Raw genomic sequence first — 16,431 nt, forward strand, 5'->3', positions numbered from 1 at the left:
TGCAATGCCGAAGACTGGTGTTGGACAGCCCAAGAAGCCCCTACAGCTCGGGTGGAGTGTGCTCTTACTCCCGAAGAGGGCCGTTTTTCCTGAACGCGGTAAGCTTCCAGTATAGTAGAACGAATCCAGCGAGCGATTGTGGATTTGGATGCTGGGAGCCCTTTCCGGCGACCTTCAGAGATGACAAGCAGGGAATCGGATTGACAAAAGGAAGTGGTCCTGGCAAGATAGACATGCAAGGCTCTCACTACATCCAATTTGTGGAGCGACTTTTCCAGCGGGTGAACAGGCGAAGGGCAAAAGGAGGGGAGACCGATGCCCTCATTAATGTGGAAAGATGATACCACTTTGGGAAGGAAGGCGGTAACGGGCCTAAGAACGACCTTATCCTGATGAAGAATTAGGTAAGGAGAATGACACAAGATAAAGCCGCCAGCTCAGAAACTCTCCTAATGGATGTGATGGCAATCAGAAAAGTTACCTTCCATGAGAGAAGGGAAAGATGAATGTCCTGAATAGGCTGGAAAGGCGCACTTTGGAGAGCGCCGAGAACGAGATTAAGATCCCACGGATCTATCGGAGAATGGTGAGGGGTGCCACGTGAGCAACTACCTGGAGAAAGGTCCTAATTTGTGGCAAGGGAGCCAGTTCCTTCTGAAAAAGAATCGATAGAGCTGAGACCTGGCCTTTGAGAGTACTGAGGGACAGGCCTGCTTCTAGGCCGGCCTGTAGGAAGCCCAGTATGGATGGAATGGAGAACGACATTGGAAAAACATTGTTGTCGTCGCACCAATGGAAAAAAGCCTTCCAGTATCTATGGTAAATGCGGGAAAAGGCTGGTTTTCTAGCTCTGATCATGGTCTGAATGACCTAGTTGGAAAAGCCTGATTCTCTTAGGATTGCGGCCTCAATATCCATGCCGTTAAACTCAGAGACTGAGAACTCTGGTGGTAAAGGGGGCCTTGAGAGAGAAGATCTGGACGGTCTGGAAGCCTCCAGGGGACGTCCGAAAGCATGTTCGCCAGCTCCGCATACCAAGGTCGTCTTGGCCAGTCTGGGGCTACCAGAATTACTGGGATGCCTTCTGATTTTATCTCCTTGATCACCCTTGGGATCAAGGAAAGTGGAGGAAACAAGTAAGGGAGCCGGAACCGAGACCACGGGATTACCAGAGCGTCGCAACCAACGGCCAGAGGATCCCTGGACCTGGCTACGAAGCGGGGCACCTTGTGATTCATCCAAGATGCCATGAGGTCGACGTCCGGAGTGCCCCAACGCTGGCATATTTGATTGAAGATCGAGGGATGGAGAGATCATTCTCCTGACGCTAGGCCCTGGCGACTTAGGAAGTCGGCTGCCCAATTTTCCACCCCTGGAATGTGAACAGCGGAGATTGCCGGAACGTACCGCTCTGCCCAACGCAGTATCCTCGCTACTTCTGCCATTACCTGTCTGCTGTGAGTACCGCCCTGGTGGTTTATGTACGCCACAGCTGTGGCATTGTCTGATTGAATGCGGACTGGTTTGCCCGCGAGGAGAGGCTGCCAGTTGAGGAAAGCAAGGAAATCGCTCTGATTTCCAGAAGGTTGATGGGGAGAAGAGTCTCCTGTGCGTTCCAGTGCCCCTGGGCCATTTTCCGATGGAAAACCGCTCCCCACCTGAGAAGACTGGCATCGGTGGTGATGACTTGCCACTGAGGGAGAAAGGACCTCCCCTGCAGGACTGACGAAGGTATTGTCCACCAAGTCAGGGATTGCCTTACTCTGAGAGGCAGGAGTATGGGGTGGTTCAGAGAAACAGAGGTCTTGCCCCAGGCTGAAAGGAGGGACAGCTGGAGGGGACAAGTGTGGAATTGTGCAAAAGGCACTGCTTCCATGGAAGCTATCATCTTCCCCAGGACCTCATGCAAGACCGAAGGGGAATAGGCCCTGTCCGTTTTAGGGATCGGATTGCCTTGCAAAGAGCAGAAAATTTGTCCCTCGGAAGGAACACCCAGGCTAGGTTTGTGTCGAACTCCATGCCCAGGAATGTTAGACTCTGAGTCGAGAGCAGGGTGGACTTCTCTCTGTTGATTATCCAGCCGAGATGAGTGAGAGTATCCAGAGTGATCTGAAGACTTTGAAGGCAGTCTCGGCGAGAGGAGCCCTTGATCAACAGATCGTCTAGATAAGGGATTATGAGGATCCCTCTGGAGGGAAGGATGGCCATGACGGCTGCCATGACCTCGTAAAGACTCGGGGAGCCGAGGCTAGGCCGTGAATTGATAGTGATCCTCTTGAATCGCAAACCGAAGAAATCTCTGACGTTGCCAACAAACAGGGATGTGGAGATAGGCATCCTGTATGTCCACAGAGCAGAGGTACTCTCCGGGTTCCATCGAGGCGATCACCGAGCGCAGGGACTCCATCTTGAAGTGGAGGATCCGCACGTGGCGATTGAGTAATTTGAGGTCCAAGATTGGGCAAAGTGAACCGTCTTTTTTCGGGACTACAAAGAGATTCGAGTAGAAACCTGAAAACCGTTCGTTTGGAGGAACGGGAACAATTACTCCGGCGGATAGGAGGGAGGAGACGGCCTAAAGGAACCCTGGGTTCTGGGACGGCTGTCTTGGTAGCGGAGACAGAAAGAAGCGTCTCTTTGGGGGGGAAGAAAATTCGATTTTGTATCTGGATGTAAATTTCCCTGACTCATACGTCGTCGACAACAGACAGCCACGCGTCCATGAAAGAAGAAAGTCTGCCTCCCACCCTGGAAGAACTTCCAGGTGGGGGTGACCCGTCACTTGGAGGAGAATCTACCGGAGCGGGAGCCTGAGGGCCTGGAGGGTCGGCCTTTTGGTCTCCAGTGGGGTGTGGGTTTATACGATGGTTTTCTCCGTTCCCTGTAGGTAGAGGGCAGGTCCTGCTGGGATGAACTTTCCGCGGAAGAGAAGGGGCGAAAGGACCTAAACGGCCGAGGAGCTTTTCTGTTGAAAAAACGTCTAGGCCAAGACTGAGGAAGGGAGGTACTTTTACCTCCATGGCATCAGAAATTAACTGATCCAGCCTAGCGTCAAAGAGCCTAGAACCCTGAAATGCTAGGTTGGTGAGCAACTTCTTAGAGGTGGTGACCGCACTCCATGTCTTCAACCAAAGGATACGGTGTATGGCTACTATGTTGCCGTTAGCTCTTGCTGAACACCCGGCTGCATCCAAGGAGGTGGCCAAGAGGTATTTACCAGCATGATTAATTTGGTCTGCTAACTCCGCTAGCTCGTCCCGAGGAGCAGATGCTAAGATGCCCTTGCGAAGAATTGTTGCCCAGGCTGAAATGACTTTCGCCACCCAGGTGGAGGCGAAAATAGAACAGAGGCGCCAGATGCCTCAAAAATTGATTTAGCCAGTGACTATCTGCCTGTCTGTTGAATCTTTAAGTGATGCCCCGTCCGGAAGGGATAGAATCGTCTTTGAGGAAAGACGGGAAACTGGCGGATCCACTTCGGGAGCTTTGGCCCATTTTGAGAGAAGGTCCGCATTAAAGGAATATAGCACGTCTAAGTGCCTGCGGCCTGAGAATCGCTTCTCAGGGTGTTCGGTTAATGTAGCCTCGAACTCCTTGTGATTAGGAAAGGTTTGGGAGGGAGGTCTAGCTCGTTTACAGGGGACAGAGCATTCCTGTAGGGGTGTCTTGTCCTCTTTTATTTTGAGAGTTTGGAAAATAGCCGATATGAGACTATCTACCATGTCCTGTGTTTTGGACATGTTGTCTGCATCTGAGTCAGACTCAGATTGGGAATCTTCGTTTGACCCAAGGTAGTCTTCTGAGGAAGGAGACAAGGAAAGCAGCCTGGGTGAAGCGGAGGATCCTTGCGAGCTGGAAGAAGAGCCAGACAGGGCCCGCTTCCTAGAACTCCTACCCAGTCTGTCTCTCTGGAGGTCGCGGTCAGGTGCAGCCGACTCACCGTGAGAGGCGGTCGGAGCACAGGTGGCTGAAGATAGCTGCGGTAGTCGTTCTAAGGCCTGGACCACTGACTGAGACACTTTAGTCAGGTCAGAAACTGACTGTGACATTGCAACGGCCCACTCTTGGGGTGTTCCTGTGGGGCAGACATAGTGGAAGGACTGCAGGACGGGCAGAAGGGAGACGACTGACCTGACGCCCACTTCTTTTTACAGCGCGCGCAGGCGTAGTGAGTAGCGATGGGTCTAGAGCAGGGAGCCCTTGCAGGATTGGGCATATGTGACACACAAAACCTAAAAAGGAAAAGTTAACTGCGGATCTGGGGAGATCCCGGTCCGCCTCCTACAGACACTAAGCACAAACTGAGGAACTTGGTGCCTGTCGGTGGATGTATACTGCCGGGGAGGAGCTAAGTTACCCATGGTAATCTGTGTCCCCCAACGAAGCGATAAAGAAAAAAGTACGGTAATGACAATCAGGGGAGCAGCGGGAATAAAAATAGAAGTAAAAAGTGGCATATTTCTGACCTACCAACAGGTTCTAATTAAAATGGAAATTATGGGTGGTTTTTAATAAAGTTGGTCTTTTTCTGAAACTTAGGCATATATTCTAACTAACGTGTTAAGGACATGATCTGTGACACTAATATCTGAGTAATATTAGCTTCTCCTGCACTTGTCGCAGCCTTACTGATATCAAAAACAACTTTCCCGTGGTCAAGTATTTTTCCTTTGGATGAGGCCGATTGATAGGTCTGATCACATACTCCTTTGTCATTGACAAGAAGGTGGGATTTCAGAAAGGAAGAGATCAATGCTGAACCAGTATTAGCTATAGTATATACTAGAAAATGCTAAATGCACATCCCCAAGTTGTTCAAATACAGAAAAATTGACCAGCTTGTTTAACACACAACTAGAGATGGGCGGACACCTGGATGTTCGGGTCTGGAAGGTTCGGAAGAACAGTTACAAAAAGTTCGGGTTTGGGTACCAGAACAGTACCCAGACCCAACCCAATTCACTTGAATAGGGGTCCGAACATACACTGCTTGCCACACTGTCATGTGCAAGACAGCGTGGCAAACTAATCACCGCCAGTCGGACAGCTGTGATCGGAGGCATAAAGATAACCTCCAGTCACTGCTGTTGGCTGATGGGACTACTGCTACTGCTGATGGGACTATCAGCTAATCAGCCGCTGCCTGTGCTGTAAACCTGCCCATAGGCCGCCCCGAAGCTCAAACATGTTCCTCATCATAGAGACAGACTGTTTGTACTTTGGGGTGGGACTGTGGGCAGGTCTTTTTGGTTTCTATGTGTTAGAGCAAGAAGATAAGACTCTGCCTGCAGTCCCACCCCGGAGCAAGGGCATATCATTAGCTGCAAACTTCTAACACTAATTACACAAGAACAAAAAGATGAATTTATTCGCCCCAGGTATCATTTTACTCAGTATAAGGCTGGAGTCACACTAACGTAGAATATGGATGAGTGATATGCGAGAAAACATAGCATAGCACTCGGCCCAATGTTAATATATGGGGTAGCTCACATCACGTTTATGTTCTCGGGCGTATTCAGCGTGCGTATAAAATTGCAGCATGCTGCCATTGTCGCCGAGACTCGTCAATGCAAACCTATGGTAAAAAAATCTCACAGCATACACATATATATAATATATATATATATATATATATATATATATATATATATATATATATATATACAGTCATGGCCAAAAGTATTGACACCCCTGCAATTCTGTCAGATAATATTCAGTTTCTTCCTGAAAATGATTGCAAACACAAATTCTTTGGTATTATTATCTTCATTTAATTTGTCTTAAATGAAAAAACACAAAAGAGAATGAAGCAAAAAGCAAAACATTGATCATTTCACACAAAACTCCAAAAATGGGCAGGACAAAAGTATTGGCACCCTCAGCCTAATACTTGGTTGCACAACCTTTAGCCAAAATAACTGCGACCAACCACTTCCGGTAACCATCAATGAGTTTCTTACAATGCTCTGCTGGAATTTTAGACCATTCTTCTTTGGCAAACTACTCCAGGTCCCTGATATTTGAAGGGTGCCTTCTCCAAACTGCCATTTTTAGATCTCTCCACAGGTGTTCTATGGGATTCAGGTCTGGACTCATCGCTGGCCACCTTAGAAGTCTCCAGTGCTTTCTCTCAAACCATTTTCTAGTGCTTTTTGAAGTGTGTTTTGGGTTATTGTCCTGCTGGAAGACCCATGACCTCTGAGGTAGACCCAGCTTTCTCACACTGGGCCCTAAATTATGCTGCAAAATTTGTTGGTAGGCTTCTGACTTCATAATGCCATGCACACGGTCAAGCAGTCCAGTGCCAGAGGCAGCAAAGCAACCCCAAAACATCAGGGAACCTCCGCCATGTTTGACTGTAGGGACCGTGTACTTTTCTTTGAATGCCTCTTTTTTCTCCTGTAAACTCTATGTTGATGCTTTTGCCCTAAAAGCTCTACTTTTGTCTCATCTGACCAGAGAACATTCTTCCAAAACGTTTTAGGCTTTTTCAGGTAAGTTTTGGCAAACTCCAGCCTGGCTTTTTTATGTCTCGGGGTAAGAAGTGGGGTCTTCCTGGGTCTCCTACCATACAGTCCCTTTTCATTCAGACGCCGACGGATAGTACGGGTTGACACTGTTGTACCCTCGGACTGCAGGGCAGCTTGAACTTGTTTGGATGTTAGTGGAGGTTCTTTATCCAACATCCGCACAATCTTGCGTTGAAATCTCTTGTCAATTTTTCTTTTCCGGCCACATCTAGGGTGGTTAGCCACAGTGCCATGGGCTTTAAACTTCTTGATGACGCTGCGCACGGTAGACACAGGAACATTCAGGTCTTTGGAGATGGACTTGTAGCCTTGAGATTGCTCATGCTTCATCACAATTTGGTTTCTCAAGTCCTCAGACAGTTCTTTGGTCTTCTTTCTTTTCTCCATGCTCAATGTGGTACACACAAGGACACAGGACAGAGGTTGAGTCAACTTTAATCCATGTCAACTGGCTGCAAGTGTGATTTAGTTATTGCCAACACCTGTTAGGTGCCACAGGTAAGTTACAGGTGCTGTTAATTACACAAATTAGAGAAGCATCACATGATTTTTCGCACAGTGCCAATACTTTTGTCCACCCTCTTTTTTATGTTTGGTGTGGAATTATATCCAATTTGGCTTTAGGACAATTCTTTTTGTGTTTTTTCATTTAAGACAAATTAAATGAAGAAAATAATACCAAAGAATTTGTGTTTGCAATCATTTTCAGGAAGAAACTGAGTATTATCTGACAGAATTGCAGGGGTGTCAATACTTTTGGCCATGACTGTATATACACACACACACACACACATATACACACACACACATACATACACACAGTATATATTATATATACACACATTCATACACGTGTGAATACATGTATGCATATATTTGTGTGTGTTTTAAAGAATATTTCCATTGAAAACTACATGTAAATGAGTAAATGACAGAATTGTTGTATGCAGGGCTGTGGAGTCGGTAAGCCAAACCTGCAACTCCGACTCCTCAATTTCTCTTACACCGACTCCGACTCCAACTCCGACTCCGACTCCCACACATATTGCTTATATTTAAGTGAAAAATTTATTGTAGTACAATGTGAACCTCAGACATTTAATCATTTTTATGATCCCATAATCAAGATATTTAGATAGAACAGAATATATATTGGTGTACTACCCGGTTTTCATTCTTTTTGGTACAGATACGATATGGATAGACAGATATGGATAAATGGATAGATAGAGCAGATTTCTAATCTGCTTTTGCTATTGAAAACATTATCTATGAGCTCAAAAACCTTTCAGGTGATGCGGTTTTTTAAAAAGATGATCAGCTTTTGCAGCTGAAAAACGTATCCTCAAAAAACACAGGAAAAACGCTGTGTGTGAATGTAGCCTTAGATCAGGAATAGAACAGCCATTTATAGGACATTTCATAACTTTCCCAAATTCCTATGAAAAAATATTCAGCACATCCTGCATTGAATTACTGTACCCAATTTATTATATATTTTAGGAGTCGGAGTCGGTCCATTTTATACCGACTCCAACTCCGACTCCACCAAAATGAGCACCGACTCCGACTCCACGACTCCGACTCCACAGCCCTGGCTGTATGTAAAAGCTCATGTTAAAAACGCATTGCAATCGGACAGCAATCGCACTGCATTTGGATGTCAATCGGATGCTAGGTGTGAGAAATCGGGATTGTACTCGCAATACACTACTGCGACTCTTGGCAGGGAGACTCGGACCGATTTTCATAGGTTTAGTATGATTCCAGCCTAACACTGCCAACCTGACAGTGTCTGCAGGTTACTTAGCAAAATCCTGCTGACAGGCTCGCTTTATAAGGCTGCAAATGGTCAGTGGCTGTTGATAGGCTGCATCGGTCATCTGACATGGTTTGTTGTATGTGACCAGCAGGAGATAGCACACAAATTGTTAAAGTAGCATCAGTCCAAAAAGTATTAAGTTTTTTTTAAATTTTATGTTGCACCCCAAGACAAACAATAAAGGGTTGTCCAGTAGAAGATAACCCCTTTAAAGAGAACCAGTCACCAGAAAAAAAAAAAAAAACACTGTTGATCTGCAGATATGGGGTTAAACTGCAGGTTCATAGCGTTACTAATCTGGCTGGCTCCCACACTTAGCCAAACACTGCAGAGAGAAAAGTAACTTTATTGCCTCGACAGTGTCACGGTTTCAGGCACCGCTCTGAATATAGAGAGCGTCAGCCGCAACTGCGCACCCAGCTCTGACTCTGCATTAGAGCTGGGTGTCAGTCAGTCAGTTACAGCCGGCGTGCTCTATAGTCAGAGCGGTGACTGAAACAAGGCTGGCACATCCCCCGTGTCTGAAATCAGAACACTGCCAGGGAAAATAAAGTTCATTTTTTTTCCCCTGCAGCATTCGGCTTCGTGCAGTCTCCGGGCAGGTTAATAGCATTAGCTTTCTCCATCACCCCATCATGGCCTTCTCCTCATCACTGTCTTCTCTCCATCACTCCCATGATTGCCTTCTCCCCATAACTCCCATGATTGCCTTCTCCCCATCACTCCCATCATTGGCTTCTCCATCACCCCATCATTGCCTTCAACATCACCCCATCATTGCCTTCTCCATCACCCCTTCATTGCCTTCTCCATCACCCCTTCATTGCCTTCTCCCCATCTCTCCCATCATTGCCTTCTCCCCATCACTCCCATCATTGACTTCTCCCCAACACTCCCATCTCCATCACCCCATCATTGTCTTCTGGTGACAGGTTCCCTTTAAGACACCATGATGTGACCTGCAGAGCACAGTCATGTCATAGCATATCATAGGGATCTGATAAGATATGATTAAACTTGAATAGGGCAGAAGATCATATTTGACTATATGTGCACTACAGTTCCATTCAAAGTCTTCCTCATTAATGGAAGCCATACAAATTAGATGGCTGTCAGTGGAATGATGCTTAGGCTGACCGTTTGACAGCCATCTGTGTCCTGTGTAATACAGGAGTGCTCACTTGGCCTAGCACTTCTGGTGTTCTCTTTGAGAAAGCAGCTGACTCACAAATCGGCATGTGACTTCTCAGGAAAAAAAAAAGTGTGATCTGCAATCTTAAATCATTCATGTGCGACCTATATCTTCCTCAACAATCAGTCGGTCAGTGCTCTATACAGAGCCGAATCGGTCAACATCAGTGTATCCAGCCAGATTTATTTTAATGTGTATCAGGCTCCTTAGTACCAAGTGGAGAAATGATAAATGCCTGACTAGGATATTTTGTTATTCACATCACAGGAGGCAATGTAATGGGGTCATTAATTTGTGAAGTTCTTATTGGCTTTCATAGTTAATTTTGCAGGCTACTAGAAAAAATAGAACGCACGTCTACAACATATGTGACATCAATTAATTACCTTGTGACAAACTGATATTTCACAGCTGGTAAATTCCACTCCGGCTTCACCTCACTTTCCGGGATGATGGTGATTTTAGGTGGAGGAGCGCGGGCATTTAGACTTATTTCTAAAAATAAGAGTTGAAGAAAGCCATTGTGATAAAACAATGTTTAGACTTCCACAAAGTAAAATTAAAAAGAAATTATTTTTATTGACACTTTTTTCCGAGGCTTAACCCTAGGGCATTGTTCAGACATCATGAATTTGATAATCTACATTGAAAATCTGTGACAGCTTACAATACATGTACATGCGGAATTCACAATCCGAACATAGAATAAGACAATAGCAGATTTCAGGGCGTGCAGCAGATCTTCAGACCCACAGTTTGTCCAGCTTGCTAGAGAGCTGGTGTAGAGCATAACCGCCAATTTCACACTTTCCAATGCAAAGACTGGAAATTGCAGTAGTTATGTATACAAGTCTGAGGAGCCCTGGCAGGATAACCTGACACTTCTTAATGCCTTTACCATCGGCAATTTTGTTATTGTAATTGTGCTTGTTTTACCATGTAACGCTGTAGCACTTCAAAGAAAACATATATTTCATAGCTGAGCAGAGACTATGCTCATCAGATGTGTAGTCCAAGGACCGGTTCCCTGGCTTACACACACACACACACACACACACACACACACACACACACACACACACACACACACACACACACACACACACGGAGAGACCTGTCAGTCTAGAGGAGCAGGGAGAGGAGTAGCCCCCAAAAAGCCGCCTCTGACTGGTCATTCAAACTGCATCCTCCCCGGCCGGCTTTTAAAACCATGTTTAAGCTAAAAGGCTGCAGCATTTTAGAAGAAATAATAAAAGGGTTGGAAATGGAAAGTAAGTCACCGACTCACACAGCTCATGGTTGGGGCAGCATGAATCAGCTATCAGGTTCCACGTCATAAAAAAAGACTAAGACGAAAATGGTAATTAGACCTACCAGTAATTGTGCTTCCAGGAATCTATCCTGACAGCACCTATGGAGGATGTCCTTCTTAGCCTTACTGGGACAGGAAACAACGAGAGGTTGAAAGGACCCTGCCAGCTCCACCCCTCAATGTCTTTTCTAAGTACCACACCAGGATGGATGCAACAGAATTGATTGATCATTCTTCATACAAACGTTACGACCACATAAGTATAGAATTTCTCAGAAGGGAGGAAACTATCCGTGCTGTCAGGATGAATTCCTGGAAACGCAATTACCGGTAGGTCTAATTACCGTTTTCAACGTTATCAATCCTGACAGCACCTATGGAAAATACCAAACTATGGTGATCTAGGGTGGGACCACTGCATGAAGAACCTTTCTACTGAAGGCCACTTGCTGAGACTACGTTTAGCTTGTTATGGCTCGAGAAGGTACTCAGACTGGGCCCTGTTGCGGTCCTACAGATCTGATCCACTGATGCCCCCCTTTCTGCCCATGAGGTGGCTAAGGCTTTAGTTGAATGGGCTCTTAGTGTCTCAGGAGGAGGTTCTCCCTCATCCTCGTAAGCCAGACCAATCATGAATCTGATCCACCTTGCTATTGTGGATTTTACTGCCTTTTTACCCCCATTTGATCCCTCCTACTGCACAAATAAGTTTGTGTCCCGTTTCCAGTGCCTGGTTGCTTCCAGGTAGTAGAGAACCATCTGCCTAACATCCAAGGAGTGAAAGAACTGTTCCATGGGGTTTCTAGGGTGCTGGCAGACATACGATTTCCTGGTTCATATTCGGGGTTGACACCACTTTGGGGAGAAAATCCAGGTTGAGCCTCAAGACTAAATCGGTCCTCAAATATCCATAGATAAAGTTCCTTGATAGACAGGGCCTGTAATTCTCCTACCCTGTTGGCTGATGTAATCGCTACTAAGAAAGCAGTTTTAAACGAAAGGCGGCTAATGTCCACACTGCTAATTGGTTCGCATGGATGCTTACAAAGTGCATTGAGCAACAGGTTTAGATCCCAAGGTGGTACAGATTTCCTCACTGAAGGTCTCAGCCTTTGTACTGCTCTGAAGAACCTAGCTATGCAGCGGTGGGCTTATAGGGTACTTGATCTAAGGTCTTTGTTGAAGACTGTCTGCAGGAAATCAAGGATCCTGGGAATGTCTGGGCGAGTTGTATCCACCGACGACTCCCCGCAGTCCATGCGGAAACACTTCCAGATCTTATTAAATATAACACAGGTTACGGTTTTTCTGCTTGATTGAAGGGTAGAGATCACTTCGTCAGACAACACCCTTAATTTCAGGACCTGCCTCTCAGGATACATGCCGAAAGCTGTAAACTGTCCGGATTGTGGTGGAATACTGGGCCCTGGTAAAGAAGGTCTTTTCTCCTCGGAAGGAGGTTGGAATCTTCCACTGACATCTTACTCAGCAGAGGGAACCAACTCCTTCTCAGCCAGAAGGGTATCACCAAGATGATCTCTGCTTTCCCTTAGTACTCTCAGAATCAGAGGAAGGGGAGAAAATGCATAGGACAGTTTCCCTCCTCAGAATTGGGATGGTGTGTCAACGCTCGTCAGATTGTCTTGGGGGTTTAGAGAGGAAAAAAATTCCCTGACCTTCGCGTTTTCTCTGGATGTGAAGAGATCCATCCGTGGAACTCCCCAGCACTGACACAGCATGCCGAACACTTTCATTCAGCTCCCAACTCCATTGGAGATAAGTTCTGCCTGCTCAAGACATCTGCCAACCTGGTTGCCTGATCCTTCTAGGTGAACTGCTGAGATGGATAGCACCGTCCTTTCTGCCCATCAGAAGACCTTCCCTGCCAGATGTTAAAGGGCAGGATGTTTTGGACCCCCTTGATGGCGCAAGAACGCCACTGCTGTTGTGTCATCCGACAGGATTTTTACATGCCTGCCCCTAACTACCGACTGGACCTCGAGTAGTACTTGCCATACTGTGTACAGTTCTCTGAAGTTTGACGACCTGGTTCCGATTTCAGGGCTCCATGTTCCCTGGAAATATCTTCCTTTCCGTATGGCCACCCCAGCCTAGCTGATTTGCATCTGTGGTGATTATGGTACAGGGGGAGTGAACCCAAGGAACTCTCGCCTGGAGGTTTTTCCTGATGGTCCACCAGCGTAAAGATCTTCTCACAGCAACAGATAGGGGCCCCCTGCTTACCCCCCGTGAGTGGAATCGACTCAACTGAACGCAGAGAATGCATGATGTCATTAGTCCCAGGATCCTCATTGCCTCCCTGATGGAACAACAGATTCCTGTGAATTGACAGATCCTGTCCCTAATGGCGGACTGCTTCTCTATTGGCAAGAAAAATGTTCTTAGGCAGAGTCTAGGAGAAACCCCAGGAACCTTTTCCTGGAAGAAATCCAACTTCTTCCAGTTTATGACCCATCCTAGTTTCTGTAACATGGCGACCGAGGTCCTGCAGTGCTCCATGAGTTGCTCCTTGGAGCCGGCTATGATCAGGAAGTCGTCTAGGTAGGGAACTATAATGATATCCCTTTTCCTTAGGTAGGCGACTATTTCTGCCACCAGCTTGGTAAACACTCTGGGTGCTGAGGCTAGGCCAAAGGGAAGGCAACGGAATGGGTAGTGACAGACTCTCCCCCGGACCCTCAGAGCAAACCTTAGGTATTGCTGAAACGAAGCAACAATACGCGATACGCATGGGGTTTCCCACATCACTTGTGTCCCGGGACTTATGCCCTCCTGCCATTACAATCTTGATGTCTTCATGGACCATCTCTAGTTGGTGACTTGATTGTTATTTGAGTTTCCCCTCCTGTTTTCCATTGGTGCTATTTTTATTTTCTTTCTCTATATGAGCTTTCATTATAGCTTCTTGTTACACCTTGCAATCTTAGTGAGCTATTTTTCTCTCTTGAAAGGATATCTATCCACAATTGCTCACAGCACCTTTTGGGTTTATTGTGACCTTACATGGGGATTATATTACCTCTTTAGGCTGTGTGCACACGTCTGGAATTCCCGCGGATTTTATGCGTTTTTGCCGCGTAAAACGCAGCAAAAACGCATAAAATAAGCAGCCCATTGAATTCAATGGCATTCCGCACATGCTGTGCTAATGCTGCGTATTTTTCCACGGCAAAAACGCATCGTGGAAAAATATGCAGCAAGATCATTCTTTGTGCGGAATCATGGGAATTCTGCACACATAAGAATCCATTGTTCCGCTTACTTTCCGCATGTGGCTATGGCCACCATGCGCAAAGTAAGCGGAAAATGTGCGGATGGTACCCAGGGTCTGGAGGAGAGGAGACCGTCCTCCAGGCCCTTGGGTACCATATCCCTGTAAAAAAATAAAAAATAAAAAATGGTGGTATTCTCACCTTCCGGCGTCCCACGCAGCGTCCCCAGGCCTCAGCAATGCTCCCGGCATCTTCCGGTCCCAGTGATGCCTTGCGACAATGACCCGAGGTGACGTAGCGGTCTACGTCAAAGGTCATTGTCGCAAGGCATCACTGGGACCGGAAGATGCCGGGAGCATCGCGAGTATCGGGAATGCTGCGTGAGACACTGGAAGGTGAGAATAACACCATTTTTTTTTTTTATCATTATTTTTAACATTATATCTTTTTTACTATTGAGGCTGCACAGGCAGCGTCAATAGTAAAACGTTGGTTACACTTGTCAAACACTATGTTTGACAAGTGTGACCAACCTGTCAATCAGTTTTCCAAGCGATGCTACAGATCGCTTGGAAAACGCTAGCATTCTGCAAGCTAATTACGATTGCAAAACGCTAGTTTTTCGCGGGAATTACTCATGCAGAATTCTAGCGCATTTCCCACGGCAGGGAGTTGCGAAATTCCCGCGGCAATTCCGCAACGTGTGCACATAGCCTTAAACTTCCTGGGGACGCCCAGTTTGGGATTGTGTTATATTATGTATATACAACTTATGTGTCTATGATATACGGTATATTTTAGGGATAATACTTTATTGTGTACATTCTCTGCATATATTATTGCATTATGGCACTTGATAGAATTATGGGACTCGTGATGTATTTTGTCTTTTTAAATGTTTTGTGGTGTTTTTTTTCTTGTCTACTAATACATTTTTGCACATCTATATATGAAAATACAATTGCGCTAGTACTTTGGGTGTGCGCCTGTTATGCACAGTTCTTTTTCTCCTACATTCTGTATACACTTTTCTGTGCATTGTGCATCACCCCTGCACATTGAAACATAATTTTATATGCCCATTAGTAGTGCTCCCTTCCCTGCTTTTCACGGGAACGTGGTAGTACGCGCTTTTTAAGTCTAGGGTACACATCACCGCGTTTTTGTCTATTAGGGGGATTGTAGATCTGATGGACTCCAACTTGAATTTTTTGCATTTTATCAAGCGGTTTAGGGGTTTCCGGTTTATTGCTTTGTTCTCCTTCGAGGGTTTCTTTACAAAAAAAAAAAAAAAAAAAAAGACTGGAGTAGTGGCCTCGCTTTTTTCTTACTCGGGCATCGGGTAATCTCCAATTTTTAGGAGATCTTGAACATATGAACACTGGTTGGGTTCTACGAAAGGGCTGATATTTCTTTGGTTTCTCCTTGGGGAACCCTTTCTTTGTCTCTGATGCAATTTCTAGGATATCATCTAGCACAGGCACAAACACTATTGCCAGAGAAGGGAATGGAACACAGCTTGTTTTTGGACTGTGTATCCCCCGACCATGTCTTTTGCCAAATAGCATTACGGGCAGCATTAGATAAGGACCCATTCCTGGTTGCGAATCTAACTGATTCTGCCGATGTGTCAGCCATGAATTCGGTTGCTAGTTTTAGAAGGGGAAGGGATTTCAGAGTAGCGTCCCTGGGGGTTTTGGACATAAGCGTTTCTTCATGTCATTGACCCATAGATGCATGGATCGAGCCACCAAGATTGCCGCGATGCTGGCACGAATTATGGCCGCCAATGTCTCCCAGGCTCTCTTCAGGAGACCATCCACCTTCCGATCCATCGGCTTTTTTAGGTTGGAGGAGTCCTCAAAGGGGATCGAGGTCCTCTTCGCCACCTTGGCAACTGGAACATTGAACTTTGCGGATGTCATCCCAGAATTTGATATCCTCTGGCTCAAAGGGCAGGCAAAGCTTGAGGTCTCTGGGAATAACCAGTCTTTTTTCGGCATCTTTTCACTCCTACATAATCATTGAACGGATGTGGCTGTTGACCGCAAAGACTGTTCCTCTGGGACCTCAACCCACCAAACATCTCATCCTGCACGGAGAGGGGCTTCTGGGTTTCCTTCACCTGCATAGTGGTTCGTACTGCTCAGAGGCGTTCGTTTGTGTCCTCAGATGAAAAAAAAAAAAAAAAGGTATCTCTTTCCTCCCTCTGGCGGGTCGGCAGACATTTCCCCCCTTGTTCCTGGTCAGATTCACCTGAAAATAGGTTTTCCTCAGAGGACAACTATCTCCCTTGGCCTTTTGGCACGGGGACCACCCTGGGACTGGGTCTGTGAAGC

The 16,431-nt window shown here is 46.2% G+C and overlaps 1 protein-coding gene across 2 annotated transcripts in view; it reads right to left on the minus strand.

Moving 5' to 3' along the window:
- The window catches only part of RADX (RPA1 related single stranded DNA binding protein, X-linked), a 96,495-nt gene that overhangs the window by 59,111 nt on the left and 20,953 nt on the right, over positions 1-16,431 (minus strand). For both annotated transcript variants that reach the window (XM_073543627.1, XM_073543625.1), the window contains exon 4: positions 9,934-10,042. In XM_073543627.1, the coding sequence (XP_073399728.1) occupies positions 9,934-10,042 (109 nt within the window). The remainder of the gene's footprint in view (positions 1-9,933; positions 10,043-16,431) is intronic.

Source organism: Dendrobates tinctorius, unplaced genomic scaffold (genome assembly GCF_039654945.1).
Source record: "Dendrobates tinctorius isolate UK_male_01 unplaced genomic scaffold, ASM3965494v1 ptg000133l, whole genome shotgun sequence".
In the NCBI taxonomy this organism is placed as follows: Eukaryota; Metazoa; Chordata; class Amphibia; order Anura; family Dendrobatidae; genus Dendrobates; species Dendrobates tinctorius.